Below are 22,685 nucleotides of genomic sequence, written 5' to 3'. Positions count from 1 at the left end.
CCCTGCATTTATTTTATAGGCGTAACAAGAGGATTAATTAGATTAATTTGTTCTACCCATAAGGGTTTTTTATGCGTAGTAGTAGAGGGAGTTTTGGTTGAAAACAAATAATTTTTTTTAATCCGGGTGCTTATGAGCCTGAAGTTTGATTTGTAGTTCTTAACCTGTTAGTTCTTAGATATTTGACATGATGATCTGCTCTCAAAAGAGCATTGAGTTGTTGGCAGCGTGTGACAAATGAGTTTGATTAAAAGGATCACCAAGTCATAATGAAGGTCTGAGTATACCCAGAAAGAGCAAAGAGAGTCTTTGTATTTTTCTTTTCTTACCCAAATCAAGGCTTTTAAAGCCACTTGTAGGAACTCTGCATTTTTGTTGAGTCACTCAGCTTGGCAGTTATAGACCTTTTGCCTGACAGCATGGAAGTGTTTGAAAAAGACTTAAAAAATTCTCAAAGCACCTCAGAATGCAAAAGAGTAATTTTTAAGTTTCTGCTACATGTGAAATGACTTTAACTGCAAAATATAGTAGTACAGTACTATCTGCTCACTTATGTTCTGCTTTGAATAGTGACTTGGATAATAAATTACTTATACTGCCAGTTCATGCATAAAAGTGCTGTTTCTTACTAAAGGGTTGTTTTCTTCCCATTCTCGTTACTACGTGTTTAATTTTGCGCAAGTATTTCAAGATATCTGGTAATTCTCTGTATGCACCAGTGGCTTCTCTCTGCCTATTTTCTCCTCTGCTGATTAACTATTGATCATTAGCTGCAGGAATTATGTGCTAATACAGCCTCTCTGCTGGCAGTTGGGTTGTTGATTTAAAATAATACTTGTAAGGATCAATACCCTAGAAATACAGCACTTTCCTGCTGCCACTTCTTCTCATTATCAGTCAGCATCTGTTCAGACTGCTCACCAGATTGTTACAGTACTACATATTACCAGCAAGTCAAAAACAGTACAGTAATTTGTTACCTGCTGACTCATTTCCCAGAAATGCAGGTCTAATTTTTTTGGCCTATCTGTATAGAAATTCCTGTATATCCATGATGATAAAGGTTTTTTTACAGTATTTTAAGTACATACTAGTAGCTGCTGTGCTGATACATAACTCAGTTAAGAAATAATTTTCTTAGTAGTATTTTAAATAGTTTTCTATTTATGAACTTTTCATTGTAGTTTTTAAAACTGGAAGATAATCTTTCTGAGTGTACTTGCAGTACCTTCGCACGCAGGTCTCATGACTGTTTCTGTTTCTCCAACTTTTACTTAATCTCTGCACTGAGCACTACCTTCTGTCTTTATGAAGTTCAATTTTAGGTCTCTGTTGTTGATACTTTTGTTTTCTTCTGTGGACATACCTTAAGGGAACTCTGACCATTTGTTTGAGGGGATGTGAGGTAGGGAGGAATGTGTTACTCTCAATGTGAGCTGAGTTCTGTTGGTATATTACTAGAGCTGTGGGTTAATGTACTGCAGCAGGAGGTGTATCGAAATAAAAATAGTGTTCATACAGTGGAAATAAATGAAACATTTGAATTTTGACTGTGTGTCGTGGTTTAACCCCAGCCAGCAGCCAAGCCCCAGGCAGCCGCTCGCTCACTCCCCCACCAGTGGATCGGGGAGAGAATTGGAAGGGTAAAAGGTAGAAAACTCGTGGGTTGAGATAAAGACAGTTTAACAGGGAAAGCAGAAGCTGTTCACACAAGCAGAGCAAAACAGGGAATTAACTCAGCACTTCCCATGGGCAGACAGGTGTTCAGCCATCTCCAGGAGAGCAGAGCCCCATCACACACAACAGTGACTTGGGAAGACAAACACCATCACTTGTAATGTCCCCCCTTCTTCCCCCAACTTTGTATACTGAGCATGATGCCATATGGTCTGGAATGTCCCTTTGGTCAGTTGGGGTCACCGGTCCTGGCTGTGACCCCTCCCAGCTTCCTCACCAGCATGGCTGTACTAAAAGCAGAAAAGGCCTTGGCTCTGTGCAAGCCCTGCTCAGCAATAACAAAACCATCTCTATACCATCAACCCCTGTGTTCAGCACAAATCCAAAACATGTCCCCATACCAGCCACTATGAAGAAAATTAACCCAGCCAAACCCAGGACACTGTACTTCAAAATAAACATTCCCATTATAATTTAATTTATTCCTATTTTCAAATGCTTTAGTAAGATAGGACTGCATTACTTTGGATATGTAATTTAGATGAAAACACAGTGCTATGTAAGAACTGTAAAATTAAAACACTCTTCTGTTCCTCAATTTTTTTTTTTCTTAATCTGTACTTGGAAAGTGAATAGTTTTCACAAAGATTTGAGATGTAACAGGATTGCTGAAACTTACTTCTCACAGCAGCAATAGTCATCATACTCAGTCCAGGAAGTGTAATGAACGCGAGGATTTTAGCATCATGTAACTGAGATTATTACATGCATCCAAAGGGATGTTATTCCATGATTCCCAGATGCTTTAATCTCTTAAGTGATAGTTTGCAGGAGCAGTGGAAAGAGATCCATTGATGTAATTTTCATATGTATTAGCACTAATGTAGCATCATCCCAGTTTCTTTGCATGTGACTTTCATGCAGCCTTATATTCTACTTTTTTTCTCTCACTGCACTTTCCTATTTTGCTCACATTCCATATATACTCACAAGTAAAATATTTTCTCTTGGCATACTTTGAACTGATGACTTTTCTCCTTGAAGGTAAGTAAAATAGAGTTTATGGGAGTTGATGCAATGACTTTGTATGAGTGCGAAGTTATGATACTGACTCTAAAACAACGTGGTTTGAAAAATGGCAATACTGGTCTGTTCCTGGTGCCCTCTTTGCACAGTTCATTTAGAATATGTCAGTATCACAAGCTGATCTTTTTAAAAATTATCAGTTATACAGTACTGTTGCATAGTAGCAGTGCACAGCTCTAACATCTCCCAGTGTATGCAGATTTTTCAGTTTAAGGTAGGTACTGTTGATGGTATATAATGTACTTTTCACCTTGAAATCAAAGCTTTCTCTTCTGTTTTAGAAAGCAGGCTTTGTAGTAGTTTCACTATTAGCTGTGATGAATGAATGGATAAATAACATTAAGGAAAAGAAGGTATTAGGTTTCTTGTCTTTCCAGGCACACCCTTTTCCTTCACTGTTTATTTTCTTACTATTCAGATCCTCTGACTGCTAAAATAGTCTTGTGCCTTTCCACTCATCTGTTTTTGATTTCCATTGTCCTGTTATCTCCCATGGGTTTGTCAAAAGGTTTTCTGTCTGAGAGCTGTGGGTGGACAGTGCCACTCTAGCTAATTAATGGTAGTCTAGAGAGTGTGGTTTTGTAGACTTGATCTATAATCAGTGAGGGCAAACCCAAAAGTCTCCTTTAAGGGGCAATTCAGAGATGACTTGTCTTAAATGCTTGTGTTTCAGGTTCAATAGAGTAAAGACAGGGCTTTCAAGGAAAGAGTTTTTTGTTAGAGCAATTACTGTGACAAGAGAAGTCCACAAGCTCGCCTCTAAAATAACCTGTTAGATGGTAGTCCTCATTCTCTGATTACATACACTTGCAAATTGCCAAAACATGAAAATGATCATTTTTTGTAATTTGACAGGCAGCCTTATGAATAGCTGATCTCTGAGCCATAGGTCTTAAATGAGGATTTTGAAGTCAATTACTACTTTTGAAGTCAGTTACTACTTTTGACAGTAATTAAGTTTTCAGAAGCTGCATTAGGCTATACTAACACTCCCCACACATTTTCTGTTACGTTCCTTGGCTTTTTGTTTGTTTGTTTGTTTCAGTTTATTGGCTATTCTGACCTAATTTTCCTTTTTAAAAGCCATTCCAGTAGAGTAGCATGCGGATTTTGGGAGACAGATTTGCAATATAGAAGTAATAGCCAAGATTTTAACTGAAACTTTGGGCCAGTGCGAGTCTTAAGTCTTCAAGGGCTTTGCTCCTGCTTTTCATCTGAGATGGCAATACAGAAACATCTATTCCCTTAAGCTAATTTCTGTTATTAATAAAACTTGATACTTTCATCTTAGATAAGAACATAGCCAAGAGCAGTTCTGAGTCAGGCAAGTGCTGCATCTGTTTGTATGGAAGAGAAAGGTAGGAGCAAACAGTTGTGTATCTCATGCTATGTTCCTAGTTTCTAGAAGTCTGGCTAAAGAACTTCCCCAACTTTGTGTTGAGCTATTTGCACTTGAAACCCCTGATGACATTTTTCGTATATGAACTTACCTGACCACTTTTTAAGCTAAGGTTTGGCATCCATACATCATGGTTATGATTTATAACTAAGTATGTGTATTTGTTGGTTGCTTTATAGAACTTTTCTGTTTTTATGGTAAGAGAACAGTGTAATGTTTCAGTGGACACACCATGATTTTCTAGCACATAACTTGCCTCCACCCACCCCTTTCAGAACTTCAAACACAGTCTAAAGATTCAAAAAGCTGGTTTGTTTCACTGTAGAATTTCTTCCAGTAATTGTATTTTTTTTTTTCTAATAAGAAAGAAAAGAGTCACCAAAAATTTACTCCCTCTTCTGAAGTGAACCACTCAGGACTATCAGAAATTTTATGTGTTTCATTTCAGAGAGATTTTCAACTAGGATGAGTGCTCATTCTCAGTGGAAATTCTGGCAAGTCTGTATTAATGTACAGGTGAGCAGAAACTGATCCAAGTACTTTACTTGGAAGGAAACCAAATATTTTTATTTTAAAAGTTAGTGTTTTGAAGCAGTTCTGAGATCTTAGGAAACTGTGCTCATCAGGCAGATTCAAAACTGTGATCTTATTTTGAGCCGTGTCTCACTACTTCAAAAACTGACTTGCTGATGATGACTGTATGGTTAGCATGAAGTACAAAGTAGTGAAAAAAAGAAGTATCTGTAGATTTAGCCATACAGTGCTTTTAGGTGTAACATCTTGTTTTGTGTGTGACCAACTCCAAATAGATTTGTCTGCTCTAATCTCATTGCTGTGTTCATGGTAGGCTTGAAGAATGGTTTCCTGAGGGTTACAATGCCAGTTGAACTGATGGGGTCTGATTTTTTTTCATTTTTTTTCCTTTCCCTACAGCCCTGCTCCAAACACATATGTGCACATAAGACAGCTTAATTATACTGGCATCTTTCTGTAAAATCCTAGAGACTTAAACTTGTGTAATTATTGAAGAGGATTTCTTTAGTGGGAGGATGAAGTTTTGCGTTATGATGAAAACTTGAGTAGTGCTAGCATCAGACTGTTCACTGAATCAGCTACTGAAATTGGCATAAAAACCAACCATTTTTCTGAGAGCTTCTCTCTAGGAAAAAACTCCATGTTTCAATATAGAAAGATGAGTTGCTTTTAACAGTGATGGTATCATTGAGCAAAGTTTCTTAATGGAAGGAGGTTCAAAATCATCTGGTCTTTACAGGGTGAAATCAAGACCAAATTTATCTTGAAATGTAACAAGCAGATTGTGGAGCACAGGTACAATCCCTTTCTCATCAGAAATCCAACTGAGAAGTATTGCTGTGCTTCACAATTGCTGATATTTTCAAGTAGTTTTCAGATATTGATCTGGCTAACAAATAATACATGATATTGATAAAATCCCCATTTTGGAGTAATAGAAGAGTAGACACAAAACCAAAAAAGAAATTCTTAAGAAAATGCAGCCCTGTGAATCAAAAAAGGCATATTTGGCTTCAAAGTAGTGTTTGTTCCTAAACACTCCTCAGAACTCCAAGCAGGGTCTTCAGCTTGTGAGCAGGAGATTTGTGGCTCCAGCTGATGCAATTGGAATAATTTTGACTATGTGTGAGCAGGGGGGTGCATTAGCCTTCAAACTCTGCTTTTTGGGGAGAATCTGCAAGGACCTGGGGGTTGCAGGAGCAAGTGCAGCTGAGGAGGAGTCTGCAGGAGTCTCCATACTCAGTATAGGGAGGAGCCATAGCCTTTACACTGATGGAGAGTTCGAGCCGATTTGTGTGGTTTGCAGTTGGCTGTCACGGCTTCTACAAAGTCAGGGGTGGCTGGAGAAAGTCACTCCCACACACACAGACATCAACAGTGAAAACTGGTGCAAGAATGATACTTCCCTTTTTCAGAAAGGGTTAACAAACATTCTTGCTGAACTGTTATCAATGTGATTTTATATAATGAACCATAATCAGAAATAGTATGCAAGCCTGATTAAGGCTGTTGATGCAGTGATACAGGAATACACCCACACATGTACTTTCTGTAGGTAATTTACTTTTGAAGGTTTAGTATTGGAATTTAAATGATTTCAAATCTGTTTTCATTTTATAAAATGTTTTTCATGCGTGTGAACCAGGAACAGATGTAGAGATTTCCTTTTACTTGACCATGACTGGGGGGGGAAAAAAAAAATCACATAAGGCAAAAAGATTTTTCCATCATATTTCCGTAGTTTTTAATGAAAAAGCCTCAAATAGACATGCTGGACTATGTTTGGGATGTTTGGCTGGAGGCTTATTTTTGTGGTATCTGTGAGTTATTGTAGCCCAACTTACAGAAAAGTGAATAAATCATGTAAAGAGTAAGTTGGGTCTTGGGCTGGAAAGACAGTTGCTACAAGACCTGCCTGGACAGGTGGGCAGGTCAAACACACAAAAGTTTACTTACACTTTGAGACAACTGGTAGTATCCAACCATCCACCTAAATTTGCTTCTTAGGTTTAAAGATATCTGGATGGCATATGTGTGCTTGTAATAGACTGATTCTTATTTAAATTGCAAAGTGTGTTTTTAGATGTCGCTGCCACCTTGCTTGCTCTTCGCAGTTTGTATCCTGGTTTGCCAGCTTGACTGGATTCATGACTTGAATTGCTTATTTGCTTCTCCCTGGTATTGCAATTTGGTGTTGGTTGCTTCACACAATGAGTTGTGCACACTTTCACAACCACTGCTGAAGTGTTGATGTATCTGGCCAGGTAGGTGTTATTTTCCCTTTGTGGTTGCTGGAGATAACTCTCTGCCCTCAGTGGGTGACTTGTATTGCTGTCTTTAAAATTTAAATACTGTCTAGTTGGATGCTTTCAGTTGCTTTGACTGTACGGTCTATGGAGGTTTATAGAACATAATGTACTGACATCATCGAACCTGAGAGTGTCATCTACATGTTGTTCCCTGCTGAGATATCTACACAAGAGAGAATTTCTGAGTAACCTTTCTTGGTTTTCTGCATATGAAGAGTTCTTCTGTTTAAGCCTTGTGAAATCCAGCCTGAACACCCACTCCTAGCACAGCACTCACAAGAAATGAATCAACTGAAATATTTTTATCTAGCTTTATTATTTTCCAAACCATAGATGTTGCAATCATGCAGGATGCAGATTTCTGCTGAGTAACTGCAAGTTTTGGCAGGTAGGTTTTTGTCCTTTTCTACATTGTTTTATTCACCATTATTAGTACTTCAAGCATTTTAGATGTAGAATAATACTTTATGTATGAGCAGTCTGGCTTTTGCCTCATGTTTTTGTGTACATTCTCATATGGAAAAGGAGAGTGCCATTGGAATATTTGTTCATGTCGCAGAGTACAAGGTTTCTGTAGTTGTTCTCTGTTCTCTGCTAGGTTTTTAGAGCTATTTGCAGGTTTAGATGTCATTCTTTTGCATTTCACATTGTAAGCTTGAGACATCCTTTTCAGTTTTTGAAGTGGTATCATTAATGGATGTAGCACACTCATCTTTGTCAGCTGGTGATGGAACACCTAGTGCTCATAAATTCCTGTCAGCTGTTTACAGGTCCCATCCATATTTTTCTGATATATTTTCATCCCTCAAAACCTGGTGAAGTCTTATTTAAAACGGTGGGTTTTTTAGTCTTAATTTTAAATGACATTTTAAAGGAAAATTAACAAAAAAGCTATGTACAATCCTGTGTGGAGGTTGAACTCTTTATTCCTTTCTATCCATGAGTATGGTATTTTGCAAAATACATGTGTAATGCATACATTTGGAAAATAAATGTGGTCGTCAAGGACAAAAAGCTTGTTGTATGTGTTTTGTCAAAAACAGGAAAGTGAATTGTCCCCAGGGATCTCTGATGTCATGCCTGCTTATGTTATATAAGAGTTAGAGAAGCCTAAAAGTTTTTTTTTATTCTGGTGGATTTATGGTTCCTCATAAAGTTAGATTTACACAGCATGTGTGTCAAATGGTAATTTAAGACAGTTTTCTTTTTTGGTCTGTGGGATGACCCTGTCTTTAACTCTGAATGAAACCAAATTAGTAAATAAACATCTTCCTTGGACAAGGGCCACAGCCTTTTTAGTTTAGGAGTATCTGTTACATTGGAGCATTGGGAGGGGTTGCCATAAGCACTGCTCTAAGAATATGTGACTTACTGACGCTGTTGCTGTGCCTTCTATGTGAACAGTTTAATTGTCTGAAGACATTGTCTGGTTGTCATTTTTGTTCGCTTGTATGGATAAAGTAGGCTTCAGAAAACACCAAATGTCGTTCCAAAAAGAAGGTTGCACCCAGTATTCAGTTCCCCACTTTGGGTGGAGTATATTGGAGAACTGCAGCATGCAGTAATCCATCAATATCACTCTCATAGTGGTCTAGGCGTTTGCTAGTGGCAGTCATTTTAGAATCCTTTGCAAATTGATACATAACTGATTTTGAAGCCTATTTCAGTGTTCCACTGAAAGGACACCAGAGTTTGGCTGGTGGATGGGATTGCACATTTGTGAGTTAAATGATGGCAGGCAAAGTATGAAGCTGATGGTCTAAGAGACAAATGAAGAAAATGGAAAATACTCAAAAGTGAAGAGTTGCTGAAAGTTATTTTTGCTTTCCTATAAAATCTCTTGCTTACTAATTTTTTGTTTTGTCTTCTAAGATCAGTATCTAAAGAAACAGTTAACTTTTTAAAAAAACCCTTTATTTTAACCTACTTTTATATGGGGAACCTTATTTATTTTTACTTTTTGTTTATTTGCACTTTTAGATTAAGTTCTTTACACTGATAAGCCAGTATGTTTTCAAGAGCTTAGCAGTACAGTAATACAAAACTTGCAATTTAAAGAAGATAAGCTTGGCATATCAATGAAAAGAATATTACTGAGTTGTTAGTTTTTTTCCCAAAAGGATTTTTAGTGGAAGGCTGTGGAGGGTTCAACTGAGTGCATTTCAATTGGATGTTGCAGTTGTTCACAATCATAGCATTAAAAAAAAAAATTAAGTTTTTGCTACAAATTCGTATCTTCCTTTAAGGTTTCTAATTGACTTCCTTTCTTGGTGTTGCACACTGGACGGCATATGGCAGTCATTTGAAATGGAAGCTGCTGTACTTTTTGCAAGGATTGTTTGAGAATTACATGCTTAACTGTTCAAACGTGAACTATTAAAAGAATTTTTTTTGCTCTCTTTAGCCCTTGTATGACTTTATAGTCTGGACTCTAGTTTTAAATATAATTATTTTTATACTGTCTTTACTTGGCTAAAGTTTGAATAATCTGAATACCTAAAAGATTTTTGCTGCAGAGCCTATTCCAGGTTATTAGAGTCAAAATTTCCTGTAGAAACATACAATGAACATTTGATGGCTTTAGGTTTAATTTTGTTTTCTTCATGTAGCAGTAGTGAATGCAGATTCCTTAAGCTCATTTACTAATGTAAAACACTAGTACTTGTGGGAAGTCTTTAAATGATATGAGGGTTGATTACCATGTTTGCTTATGTTATATTTAAGTACTTCTGTCTAGAGAAGCTTTGGAAAGGTAACATGAACATCTTGTGTGTAAATATATGTAGATGTATGTATACAAAAATATCCATGGTGTATATCCCTACACACAAAAGCAAAACATGTATTTTAGGGGGAAGATACTTCAACTTTGTGTTAAAGTCTTTGTCATAAAGGAATACTATTTAGATAGTTCAACTGACATTTTAGATAAGTTATTTGGAAGAGGAAACCCCTTTTTTGGGTGTGTACTTTTAAATGTTACATTTCAGTAGTAGCTTAAACTTGTTTTTCACTTTGCAGACATAGTGTTTGATTTTATCTGTGGAACTTCCAGTTGCCTTTTTTTTTTTTTTTAAATATACAGGAACTGTAGTAGATTCAAGTAATGATCTACTTGGTATTTTCACATTAGCAGATAAGGAAGCAAATTCATTGAGCATTCATTCATCATTCATTCATAGTTATTTGGAAGCTTGAAGAAACAATATTTTGTTTGATGAGATGCTCAGCTGTCTTTTGAGTGGCTTTTGTTGAGGGAGCAGATGGAGGTCTAAAATTCCAATCTGACGGGGTTTGTTCTATCCAGCTGGGGGCCATGGCCAAAGAGGCTGCATGGCAGAAGGGTCCCAGGGTTGAGAAGGAAGGATTGTGGAGGATGATTGCTGACAGTGCCATCAGTGTGGCATAGAGTGATAGGAGTCAGTGTGTGACTGGCTGCTGAAGGGGCCTGGGATGTAAGCAAAGGAGCATTGGTGAGGCAGGAATGGATGAACACCTCGGGTGTGGATGTCTGGAAATAGTCCCTCTGCTTGTAATTCTTCTGTCCAGCACTGCAGCAGTACCTTTAAAGCCCAGAGCAAGAGTTGCAAGAACATCTTCAGGAATGTGTGTGAATATGAGAGGCTCTCTAGATTATTAATATCAGGGTTGTGGAAACAAAGCCTATTAATTTTAGGTAAATTTTAACTTTTGCTCCTGAAAGCTGCTTTTGTTTCTCCCTTAAACACATGACTTCATGATCAGCCAACCTATGGAGAAATAGTGCTCTGTGGACGTTTGAGAGCTGGATGACTTTCATGAAGGCAGCAGAACAGCTCCTTGCAATTCTTTTACCAAATCATTAATTTTAGGGAGAAGCAATTGCAGTGATAAAGGAATATTAATAGTGTTGAGAAAAAGATCTTAAATGCTAGCAAAATTAGGGTTTATATTTTTTTAATAATCCTTTTATTGAATTAGTGACACAGTCCAACACCTGTTACAAGAAAAATTAAATTAGTTTTGAGTTGCACTCCAGACTACTTAGAAACAACTGGAAGTTTAGAGATAGTAGGTTAAATACCCTCTTCCTCCCTCTTCCAAGCTGAGGTCTCTCAGTCAACTCTGATGTTTGTGGCATGTTATGAGACGTGCTGATGACTGTGTACTAGTTTGCCAAGTATGGCCAGCATGAGTGGAGCCAGTGGAAGCAGCTCAGAGACCACAGGCTAAGTTCTCTCTCTGTTTTGGTACCAAAGTTATGCTGGAAACAAATCATGGCCACGCTGGAGGAGAAAGGACATGTTCGAGCCTTTGTGCTGTGCATCTATGAGCAAGGATACAAACCTCAGGAAAGGGTATCCTTGGTACTTACTGGAATTTGCAGCTCCTAACGCTGAGCTGTACCTAGGCCAGGAAGTATCAGCCCATTTTTGGGGAGGTTGTTTCTTGGTATGGGTTTTTTGTTTCGGTTTGTGACTCTTCATAGGTAAGGTTGTCGCAGCATCAGATATTAGTCATTGATTAACTTGGACACTTGTCAGTAAAGCAACTTTTTCTAAGAGTCCATACACCAGGAAGAACAGTCTGTTTCTGGAACCATTACTTGAGAATGCAATATAGCAACAGCTAGAAACTGAGAAAGAAACATCTCTTTAAAATAAGAAAAGTGAGGGGTATAAATCAAACTGTTTCGTGGTTGGTAAAGGTTCCCTTTCTTGAGAGATGGTATCTGTGAGCTAGAATAATTTGCTCTCCTGTGTTGCCACTGGTGTAGACTTGTTTCCTAGAGAGCAAGCGCTTCTTTCAACAGTAAATTGTTATTAACAAATTTGTTCCAGGAATAGAATACAGTATAGCGTGCAGTTAGACTTCTCATCATCTCTCTTTTAGATCCTGTAAATTAGCTTCCAGGAAAGGGATTCTACACTTAACTAGATGAGTGACACTGTGAATGTTGAAGTAAGAATGACCATGTGCAGTCCTTTTCTCACTCTTCTCTTCTGTCTCAGTTAAAAGGAATTTTAAAGTATTTGCTTCAGCAACGGTTACTTGTACACTTGAGAATTGTGATACCCATGTCTTGATTAATGCATACAAAATGGATGTGAAAACAGAGGATGCAGTTCTGGCTTTGAGATGTTGTGTTTGCATGGTGAATAATGAGTAGGAAATCATAATGGAGCAAAATGTGCTAAAGTGCACAGGTGGGAGATTAGTGTCCCCTGTGTTGCTATATCTGTCTCAGTTTGATAGCTTTTATTATGCTTCATTTACCATCCTGTAATGTCACAGGCATTTACCACTGACTGCAGGAGATTATGATTATTGAGTGTGACTTCATGGTCTTCTGCACAGGGAGGCCAGATGGTTCACGGTGCTCTGAGCCAGCTGATGGTTTACAGCCATGGTTAGCAGGGCTCGAAACCTGGGGGAGCAAATTCTGCTGAGTGCCATGGTGGATGTGCTCAAGTCAGCACCCTTTTGTAGTGACTGCACATCCTCCGGTTGTTCCGCCATGGAAGCAAAGTGAGCTTGGCTTTGTCTGTAGAGAGGCATACTGCGAGAGTGCAGAAGTTGATGGTAGTTACAGTAATTACTATTACATCCTAAAATCAGTGTAACCTTGCCTGAGTTCATGTGTGTTTGCATCAGCTACTTCAGCAGAGAATGAAGCTAAGAATAAAGCACTGTTAAATCCTAGCAGATCAGTGCAGGTGATATTGTGTGTATGGCAGCAGATGGCACTCGGTGTCCTCAGAGCAAAGGTTTTCTTCTCATGGTTAGGGTGCAAGGAAACATTCAGAGAAAAAGGCAGAAACACAGACCTGCTGACATGTGAATCAGTGGCAAATTTTTTAGACACATAAATTGGTGGAGAGACAAAAGGGAGGTTGAGGGAGTGTCTGTCTATGCAGAGTTGGCAGTTACCTCAAACTTAGGTAACACAAAGCCAGCAATTACCCTAAGTTTGAAAAAAACCCAAAACAAACAAACAAAAAAAACCCCAAACCAAAAAAACCACGGTAAGTTAGTAAAATACTAAACACTCTTCTTCAAATAGATTTTCAGTTGGTAAAAACTTCCTCAGAAAGATGAACCTTTCAGCTTTCCTACAATTATAATGATGAAAGTAATCCTGGGAAGAGAAGGATGAAGTTAATAATAGGTAACCAGATAAAGTATTTCAAAAGGCTAAATTGAATTTTTCTCCTCTGAGGAATTAATTTTATGCAATTAGACATTATTTTGTACATGTAATAACTTAATTGGCTGATAAATTAATATTCCCTCCTGGGGTCTGATCTGTTATAATTCAGTTAAGAGTTTGTGACACAAATAGATAGGGTTTCATATATAAAATATTTTTCCTTGTTCTCATTTATTTTTCTAGTTTTAGAGGAGCTGCTAGTTTTCAGGGGCTTATGCTGATGCCATTTCTTTTCCAAGTAAAAGTTAGCAAGGGTTGCTGCCAGTAATGTGTGTGTGTTGTTGCACTGCATTTCCTAAATTGACTGTATTTTAGTAAACCCCATGGAACAGAGATCTCAGTTAAGTTCTTAACAACTGCTTGCTGTTAAAATGTTACTCTGATCTCCTTATCCTACAGTTTTGGTGATTTGAAAGTATCCCTGGCAATATTTTGCATTTACCACCCTCTACTATATTTTACTGTTTGGAGTGAAGGGAGCGTGTGGTATGGAAGCTTGGCAAAAGTGAGACTTCCCTAAAAGTCGAAACTGATTCACTCATTTCCAAATTTTTAATTTTAAAATGCCACTTTTAAAATGCCACTTTTTAATGAGGGGTGATGGTGAAGTATGAGGTCTTTCCTTTGGAAATGAATCATGAATAATTTGGTGCCCCCAAATCTATCTCTGTCAACATCAGACTATTAGGATCATTAGCACCCGTGATTCCAGAATCTGGAGTCTCATCATGTTCCCAGCAGATAAGAGTAATTGCTAAATCTCATCAAGTAAGACTCAGTTGTGGGTAAAGTCACTACTTCGCAAGGAAAAAGAGCATGATTCCACATAAACTAAAGCTAGGAAAAACTAATAGGTCTCTGAAATGATGTGTCAGGCATGAGCTCCTTTTCTCCACTCACCTTAACTAGCTGTTGAATTATCTTCTTTGTCTAACTGGATCCAAGATAGAAACTGATTACTGTGCAGTAGTTGAGGGTTTTTTACTATCCTGAACTGATTTGAGTGAGACATTTCTTCTTGATCAACTGCTTGTATTTGTTGCTTTGTATTTCAAAAGGTCTCCAGATGAAATCTTGACTGGTAGGTCTTCATTTTTCTGGGTGGCTGACTTCAGGCATGACAAATAAGAAATCAAGATCCTTGACTTCTCTGCCTTGTAAGAATGATGGAGTCTGCAAAACTATCTTGCAGTTCATCTACAGGGACCTTTTAAGTTTTATAAGAATGGTTCTTTGTCCTACACCTGAAACTTTGGCTTTGGAGGAGAGAGTAAAGTGATTTAAACAGATATAAATAGAAATCATAAGAATGAAGATAGGTTTGTGCTCATTTTGAGTTGAGATTAGATACACAGTCATCTGGTACTGGTAAAAACCTAAGAATAAAATTTGTCCTAATGATCTGAGACCCATTTTGAACAGATCCTTGGACTGCTTAACTAATTATTGTATGCAATCTGATAAGCAGATAATTGGTTTTCTGATTATTTTCTTAACTCTCTGTTCAGGTTTTTAATTGATAGAATCAGTACTAAATTTTCATGCGCCCTTTCAGTAGTTTTTGCATGTGGTTTTCATGTACAGCTTTTTATATGTAGCGGTTCATCTGATTATTTCGTTGGCCTCCTCAGTAAGTTGAGATGAAGTGGAAAAGTGTACATTTTCATGGTTATGCGAGTTTGTCCTTGCCATATTCTGTGTGCACAGATATTCATAGCTCTGCCTTATTCCTATATTAAAATAGGAACAAAGTATGAATTGTTACTCTTCACAAATGCTGCTCTTGGCTTTAGAAGTAGGTACCATACTGCCTATCTTGTAATTGTAACTGCGCTTAATAGATTGCATATTTTGTGTCAGCAATTTTGCTGCTTAATATTTAACTTCTGGCAGGTTTTTCAGTTCAAAATAACAGCTGTTACTGGTAACCAATGGTCATTTAAATCAGGTGTGATTCGCCCTGTCTCTGATGCTGTCATGTTTTGCAAATAATGAATACGAAAAAAGGTTAAAGTACAGATTGCTGTTATTGTTTATTTTCATTAAAGCTGATAACCAGTGTACCCAGGACCTGTGCTTTAGGAGTTTTTAATGTTATCAAATGTAATGTTTTCACATTATTTTGATTGGAGCTAATCAAACCTTTTACACCAGACTGTTAGGTCTCAAATTAGACACCAAGGTGGGAAGGTCTAGAGAAATAAAAATTGACAGGTGGTTGCAGTCTCAAAAAAATTTGACTTAACAGTGATTTAATTCATACAGACACAGTCAAGGGTGGAGTTCATTTCTTCAGAGTATGATATTAACTATTGCCATAATCATTTATGGCCTGTATTCCAGCTGCCAAAACCTGCAGAACATGAAACAGCTGGTCCCTAGAGTGAAACATCTGTAAAGCTCAGTCAGGAACAGAGAATTTCCTTTGGAAAATACAATGTGTGGTCATGTAACCAATGACAAAACCATGTATAGAACAGGTCAAGAATATGTTACATAGACCTTAGTTGTATTCTTTCATATATGATTGTATATATGTTTGTGTATCTATAGCCTTCCTTAGGATTGTTGTCCTGGAAAATTTTAAGGGAAAAAATACAATTTGGAGAGGTAGGGAGAACTGATGGTGTTTGGATGCTTATATGGTCAACACCAAGCTTGGGAATTTTTAGAATTGCTGTGTGAACTTGTGCCCTTAAGTTAATGAGAAGCCTGTACTACTAGGTTATCCATTTCTCTAGAACAGCATTTGTGGGGGAGGAGGTGTACACTTTGCTTTCAGAGATACTGATGGTGGAAGGGGAACAGAGAGGGACAAATCTTGGCTTTCACTGCAGGCTGTGGGGAGGAGCTTGTGGTAGTACATGTTTGTACTTCTGTATATTTTGTGTTCAACTCTCAGCTTGACTTTTCCCTTACGATCCCTTTTAGCCTGTTCTCCTGCCCTAAATCCTTATCAGTTTTCATTCTGTTTTCCTTCTGTCCTGCCTATAAAAACAAGCCTGTATAGATCTTTAGGAAGTGCTATGTAGTGTTGCCATTTCATGGAGGTTAATAGTGCTTAAACACTCTTCGATATGCAGTGTTGAAAAGCATGGGCAAAACATTTAGGTTATGTCATGGCACACTGTGTTTGCATTTTCCCTTCCTTGATCTGATGGTGCACAAAGTTGTTTCACCAGCCTGATTAGTTCTTAGGCTGGAGTGTGTTTGAAAATCATGAAAAGTTATAGCTGAATATTCAGTAGTTTTGCAACAGCAGCATGGGTAGACTGCCTTTCTAAAGTTTTTCTAATTATTTAGCTAGAAAAAACCCCTATTATTTTGGCAGTATTATTGACAACACGAAGCTGAGTGCTTCAGTTGACACAACAGAAGGAAGGGGGATGCCATCTAGGAAGACATTGACAAGCTGAAGGAGTGGGTCTGTGAGAACCTAATGAGGTTCAACAGGCCCAAGTGCAAGGTGCTGCAGCTGGGTCAGGGCAATCCTAGACATGAGTACAGACTGGGAGATGAACTTGTTGAAAGCAGCCCTGTGGAGAAGGACTTGGGGGTGCTGGTGGACAAAAAGCTGTACAGAAGTCAACAATGCTGCAAGTGCAGCCCAGCAAGCCAACCATATCCTGGGCTGCATCAAACTCAGCAGGGCCAGGGGGCTTGGTCTCTCCTTTATTCTGTCCTTGTGAGACCCCACCTGGAGTACTGTGTCCAGATCTGGATTCCTCAGGACAAGAAACATGTGGAACTGTTAGAGCACATCCAGAGAAAGGCCATGAAGATGGTAAGAGGGCTTGAGCAAGTCTTCTTTGAAGACAGATTGAGAGAGCTGGGATTGTTCAGCCTGGAGAAGTGAAGGCTGTGAGGAGACCTCATTGCAGCCTTCCAGTACTTAAAGAGGGCTTTGAAAAAGATGGAGAGAGACTTTTTACCTGAGCAAATAGTGATAACACAAGGGGCGAACAGTTTTAAACTAAAAAAAAGTAAAGATTTAGATTAAATGGTAAAAAGTTCTTTTCTGTGAGGATGCTGAGGCACTGGAACAGGCTGCCCAGAGAAGTTGTGGATGGCCCATCCCTGGAGGTGTTCAAGACCTGATCTAGTGGGTGGCATCCCTGCCTGTGGCAGGGGAGTTAGAACTAGATGATCTTGTAGGTCCCTTCTAACTCAAACCATTTTATGATTCTAAGATTGTAGCAGCATTACAAGGAAAAGAGCTGCGTTTATGTAAATGGCTGTGCAAATACAGTGGTACCCTGGGTGACTCGCACCGTTCTTATGTGTGATGCAGTCAGCTTGCATTTTAAGTATTCCTCATGTGTTGAGATTTATATTAAGAGCAGCTATTTTAGAGGTGCTGTATATGGCAAGTGAAGTTTAAACGTGCTGCCTTTGGAGGCAGAAAGTTCCCTGGCTTGGTATTTAATTAGTGTGCTGCAAAGTACTGTAGTTCTGAGACTGCAGAAAGTGCTGGTTTCCCTGGAAGCATCAGAAAGCCTTGATTTTAGACAATGCTGTATTGTCAATGCCGTGCTGGTTCAGCAGCATCTCTGCACACATTTGGCAAATATTTAAAGGACACATTCTGTGTAATTGGTTCAGCCTTTGAAAATTATTAACTTCTTTGTGTTAAAGGATGTACACAGCAATGCAAGATTTTATCTTGACAATCCCATGCTTTTGTCTTCTACCAGCAAGGATGTATTTGTGGATTATTTTTTTTTTAGCTCCTCAAAGGGCAGTGTACTAAAGGCTTTGTAATCACTTCTGTACTGATGAAGTATGGGAAAGCATTTAATTTCTGTGACTTTGTGAAGTTGGATAATACAGGAGCTGTGGTAGACAAAATTTTGTTAGCCAGGGAAATAAATGAAACTTTGCATGTCGAGTTACTTAAAAGTATGTGTTTCTATTTAGTTTTAACCTTCTTATATGTTGTAAACTCTGGACAGAAGTAATACATGCTTTCTGGACTATGCAACTAGTCTGCAACTAGTCTGCAAAGCACAAAATGAATGTTCTTGACAGCCATTCTCTTAGAATTTTTTACACTTTTTGCTAATTAGCTTTTTTTTTTTTTTTTTAGTTAACATACCAGCTATTTACATTAACAGGAAAGTTGAATAGGTAGTGTTAATACCTAATAGCAACCAAGGATGTATGACTTGTAAATGGTAAATTCTTTAAAGTGTTTATAAATAAAAATTGGAGTCCTGATCTGGCTCTTACATCATTTCTCTGGGAATTGTATGCTGTATGTGTCCTTAGCTGAGAAGCTCCCTACTTGTACTTTGTAACACTGTTCACTAACCCAACTAAAAAGTACCACTAATCAATTCAGAAGGAAAAATTTCTATTTGTGTGGAATCAGAATCCAGAAGTATTTTTTCAGAAGGCAGCCCAACAATATCAAGAACTCCTCACCAGCATGTAAAACAGTGCTGCATTTTTGAGATGATCAGTGTGATTTAAAGCATGTTTGTTAAAAATATTAATTATGTGTAATAATTACCTTAATAGTGTCAGTTACCAAAAACGTTATATATTAAAGAATTAATGATTTTATCTCTGTTTTCTGTTCTAGGCTTAAAAGAAGCGTAAGCGATTCAATTAAAACTCTGATATTTTGGAGCACAAGTTGAAGCAATTTGAATGTATTGGAGCATGGCTACTTCTTAAAATGCAGAAGTTAAAGGAAATTACTGCTTATCAAAACCTACTGAATATCTGAATTTTCTAGACATCCTGCATTTAACTGTGTCCTTAAATGTCCATGATTAAGATCTCATGCAACCATTGTGTATTTTGGAGACTATTCTCCAAAAGAGAACTGTGCATTTAAAAAGCAGAAATGACTGTGTTTTTTCTTGGAACTTACTAAGGTTGAACGTACTGAAAGACCATGACCAGCTTGAAGCGGTCCCAGACCGAAAGGGCTGTTGCCACTGGGGTATCAGTCGGAACAGATGGCACCTCAAAAGTCCACTCGGATGACTTCTACATGAGGCGCTTCAGGTCACAGAATGGCAGCTTAGGATCTGCAGTCATGGCGCCAGTTGGACCTCCTCGCAATGAGAGTTCCCATCACGTTACCTCTACCCCTGGAGTCCCTAAAATGGGGGTCAGGGCAAGGATTGCTGATTGGCCCCCAAGGAAGGAGAACATCAAGGAGGCAAGCAGATCTAGTCAGGATATTGAAACATCAAGTTGCCTTGACAGCATGTCTTCTAAAAGCAGTCCTGGGAGTCAGGGAAGCTCTGTTAACCTGAATGCTAGTGATTCTGTCATGTTAAAGAGCATCCAGAGCACACTTAAAAACAAGACCAGACAATCTGAGAATCTAGATTCCAGGTTTCTTACACCTGATGGCTATCCCAGTTCCCCAAGGAAAGCTCTTCGCAGAATACGGCAGCGCAGCAACAGCGACATTACCATAAGTGAGCTTGATGTGGATAGTTTTGATGAATGTATTTCACCTACATTTAAATCTGGACCATCTCTGCACAGAGAGTATGGCAGCACATCTTCCATAGATAAGCAGGGAACTTCAGGGGAAAGTTTTTTTGACTTATTGAAGGGCTATAAAGATGAAAAGTCTGATCAGAGAAGCCCAGGCACAACAAAACTCGGTGAGCTCCTGATTGCCAGTGGAAGCAAGGGTTCAGGATTCTCTCTAGATGTGATAGATGGACCTATTACTCAAAGGGAAAACCTGAGACTCTTTAAGGAAAGGGAGAAGCCACTCAAGAGACGTTCAAAATCAGAGACAGGAGATTCATCTATTTTTCGTAAGCTGCGCAATGCCAAAGGTGAAGGGGAACTTGGGAAGTCTTCAGATCTTGAAGATAACAGGTCAGAAGATAGCATTAAGCCTTGGACATGTCCGAAGTGTTTTGCTCATTATGATGTACAGAGTATTTTATTTGATTTAAATGAAGCAGCAATCAACAGGCATAATGTTATTAAAAGAAGGAACACAACGACAGGTGCATCTGCTGCTGCTGTAGCATCACTTGTCTCTGGACCTTTGTCACATTCTGCAAGTTTCAATTCTCCAATGGGCAGCACTGAAGACCTGAATTCAAAAGGAAGTCTCAATATGGACCAGGGGGATGATAAAAGCAATGAACTAGTGATGAGTTGTCCTTATTTTCGTAATGAGATTGGTGGGGAAGGGGAAAGGAAGATCAGCCTTTCCAAATCTAATTCAGGTTCCTTCAGTGGGTGTGAAAGTGCCTCATTTGAGTCGACTCTGAGTTCTCATTGCACAAATGCTGGAGTTGCAGTTCTGGAAGTTCCCAAGGAGAACCTGATTTTACACCTAGACAGAGTGAAAAGATACATCGTTGAACATGTAGACCTTGGTGCATATTATTATCGAAAATTCTTCTACCAGAAAGGTAGGTAAATTTTATTTCTCCTTGAGTTTTAAGAACGATTCTTTGTTTTCCAAACACGTAAAATTCAGTTGATGCTTAATAGTATTTGCAAGAATTATGTATTTCTTTGATGGTATATTTTACTGATGGTATGTGCTATATCTAATAGTCTTTCAGAGTCTTGGAATATAAGAATATTGAGGATTTTATTGCTGATAGATGTGGTAGCGATGGCTACAAATATAAATGTCTTGAAACACAGCTTTGGGTACCCATGGAAGTGGACAGGGGTTGACACTTGAAAGATGAAAACAAGAAAATCCTAAAATATGGGAACTTTCTTCCAACTGTGCCAAGACTTGATGTACTGAGGATTTAATTGAATGTACATCTTGGACAGTTAGCATTTATAATAATCTTTGGACATACTAATAACTTAATAATCCATTTCTAAATTTTTCAAAGTAGATAATACATAAATAAAAATAAAAATCTGTTTTCCTCACTCACTGTTTTCATTATAGCTGTCACTCTAGAAAGAAAATTCTAATTTGTCAGATTTTGCAGGCACAAACTAACACTATATAGATATAACTATATATATACACATAAATACCCATGTTTCAATGACAACAGTGTATCTGAAAAACCAGAGTGCAGTTCTCTTATCGCATGGTTCTACTCTGAAACCAAGAATGATAATTTCCATTGGATGTGTATGGGAGGGAGAAAAAAAGCCCAAAGCAACAGATCAAAGCCTTTTGACTTATAGAAAAGAGAAAATCCCAAACATTACCCAGATACTTCCCCTCTTTGTCCCCCCTGTCAAAATAATACTGGCACCATGAGATGCAGATCTCCCTCTGTTCTTCATTATTCTAAAAATGTTTTAAAAGGATTTCAGAAAAAAAGTCCTTTAAAAGAGTTCTGTCTGCAGGATGGTATTGTATTTCCTGATGGACAGAGCTGGTCTGATGACCGACCTGGAGAGTGCTTGTTCCTTACCTTCCAATGATTAGGATTGAGTTTCTTCTCTTTAGCGAATGCAGGTCAAAAGAGCTTGTTTCTTACAGATAAAAGCAACAGGGATGCCTGGTTAGAATTAAGTTGATGGTCTGTTAAAAGAAAAACCTTCAGCTGCTTAACTGCGTGTTACTGCTAATAATCTCATTTCCCATTTCTCTCTTGCCTTCAAAATATGTTCAGCTCCCAACTCTTCTTCCCTGCATTGTCCATTGGTTGGATGGCTCTTGTTACTCTTTGCATAGTCTCCTCTTTCTGCATTCTTTCTAGGGCTGAGAGGTAGCCTTTGGTCCATGTTTTTTGAGAATGCTGGTTGCTATCCTTCGAAGACAGAGGAGTTAGGAAAAATAATGGTTTCCTGGGGAAAGTAAGCTAGATGTGTGATATAGGATAAGGTATGTTTCGAGCAGAGAGCCTGAGGTTTGTGACCTTTGTTTGCAATTATATTCTTCTCTGTCTCCCTCTGGAACAATTTGATTACCTATCAGTCTCTAGTGAGTTTTTGCAATCAACAACTAAAGTTTCATGTTACAGCTGACCTGATTTACAGCATTTAAGCACTAAGAGGGGGAGACTTAATTCCTCCCTCTTTCTTGTACCAGTTTTCTTGTTTTCAGAAAACTTGATAAGCCAGTTGAGTTTACTAAACAAGCAAGCAGAAGTCTTGCCATCATGATATATTTGGGGTTTACTGCTTGGTTGTTTGTCTCCAGTTATGGTGAGGGATATTATCTTTCCTTGCAGTCAGAGTAAGTGCCAAAGTCCTACTGCCACGTAAGGGATGAGAGTGAATAGCAGAAGAGGAAGGAAGTGTAAGTGGAATTTTAGCCCTTAGGCAACAATTTATTGATTTGCCTTCTCCTTAAGGGAAGCCACACCCTTGTGCTACTGCAGATCCAGTCACGGTTACATTTCCATTTTTTGTAGATATAATTAAGATGAATTGATAAAATCGACATAATCTAGTCCTAAGGGTACTGGTGAGGAGCAACCAGATATAAAAATGTGTGTTATGGAGTAGGTGTACTAGTTTGAAAACAAACCAGTAGGAAACACCAAGTCAGAATAACAATTTAATAGGGAAATTA

At 38.3% G+C, this 22,685-nt stretch overlaps 1 protein-coding gene across 7 annotated transcripts in view; it reads left to right on the top strand.

The window, feature by feature from the left end:
- SIPA1L1 (signal induced proliferation associated 1 like 1) overlaps positions 1-22,685 on the top strand; it is a 206,277-nt gene that overhangs the window by 113,736 nt on the left and 69,856 nt on the right. For all 7 annotated transcript variants that reach the window (XM_042048147.1, XM_042048146.1, XM_042048142.1 and 4 more), the window contains one exon: positions 18,780-20,595. In XM_042048147.1, coding sequence (XP_041904081.1) covers positions 19,098-20,595 — 1,498 coding nt within the window. In that variant the 5' untranslated portion in view covers positions 18,780-19,097. The remainder of the gene's footprint in view (positions 1-18,779; positions 20,596-22,685) is intronic.

This window comes from Corvus kubaryi, unplaced genomic scaffold, assembly GCF_017639235.1.
Source record: "Corvus kubaryi isolate FWS band 111438036 unplaced genomic scaffold, C.kubaryi_AGA036_p1.0 66, whole genome shotgun sequence".
NCBI lineage: Eukaryota > Metazoa > Chordata > Aves > Passeriformes > Corvidae > Corvus > Corvus kubaryi.
This window is presented reverse-complemented; position numbering and strand designations above follow the sequence as displayed.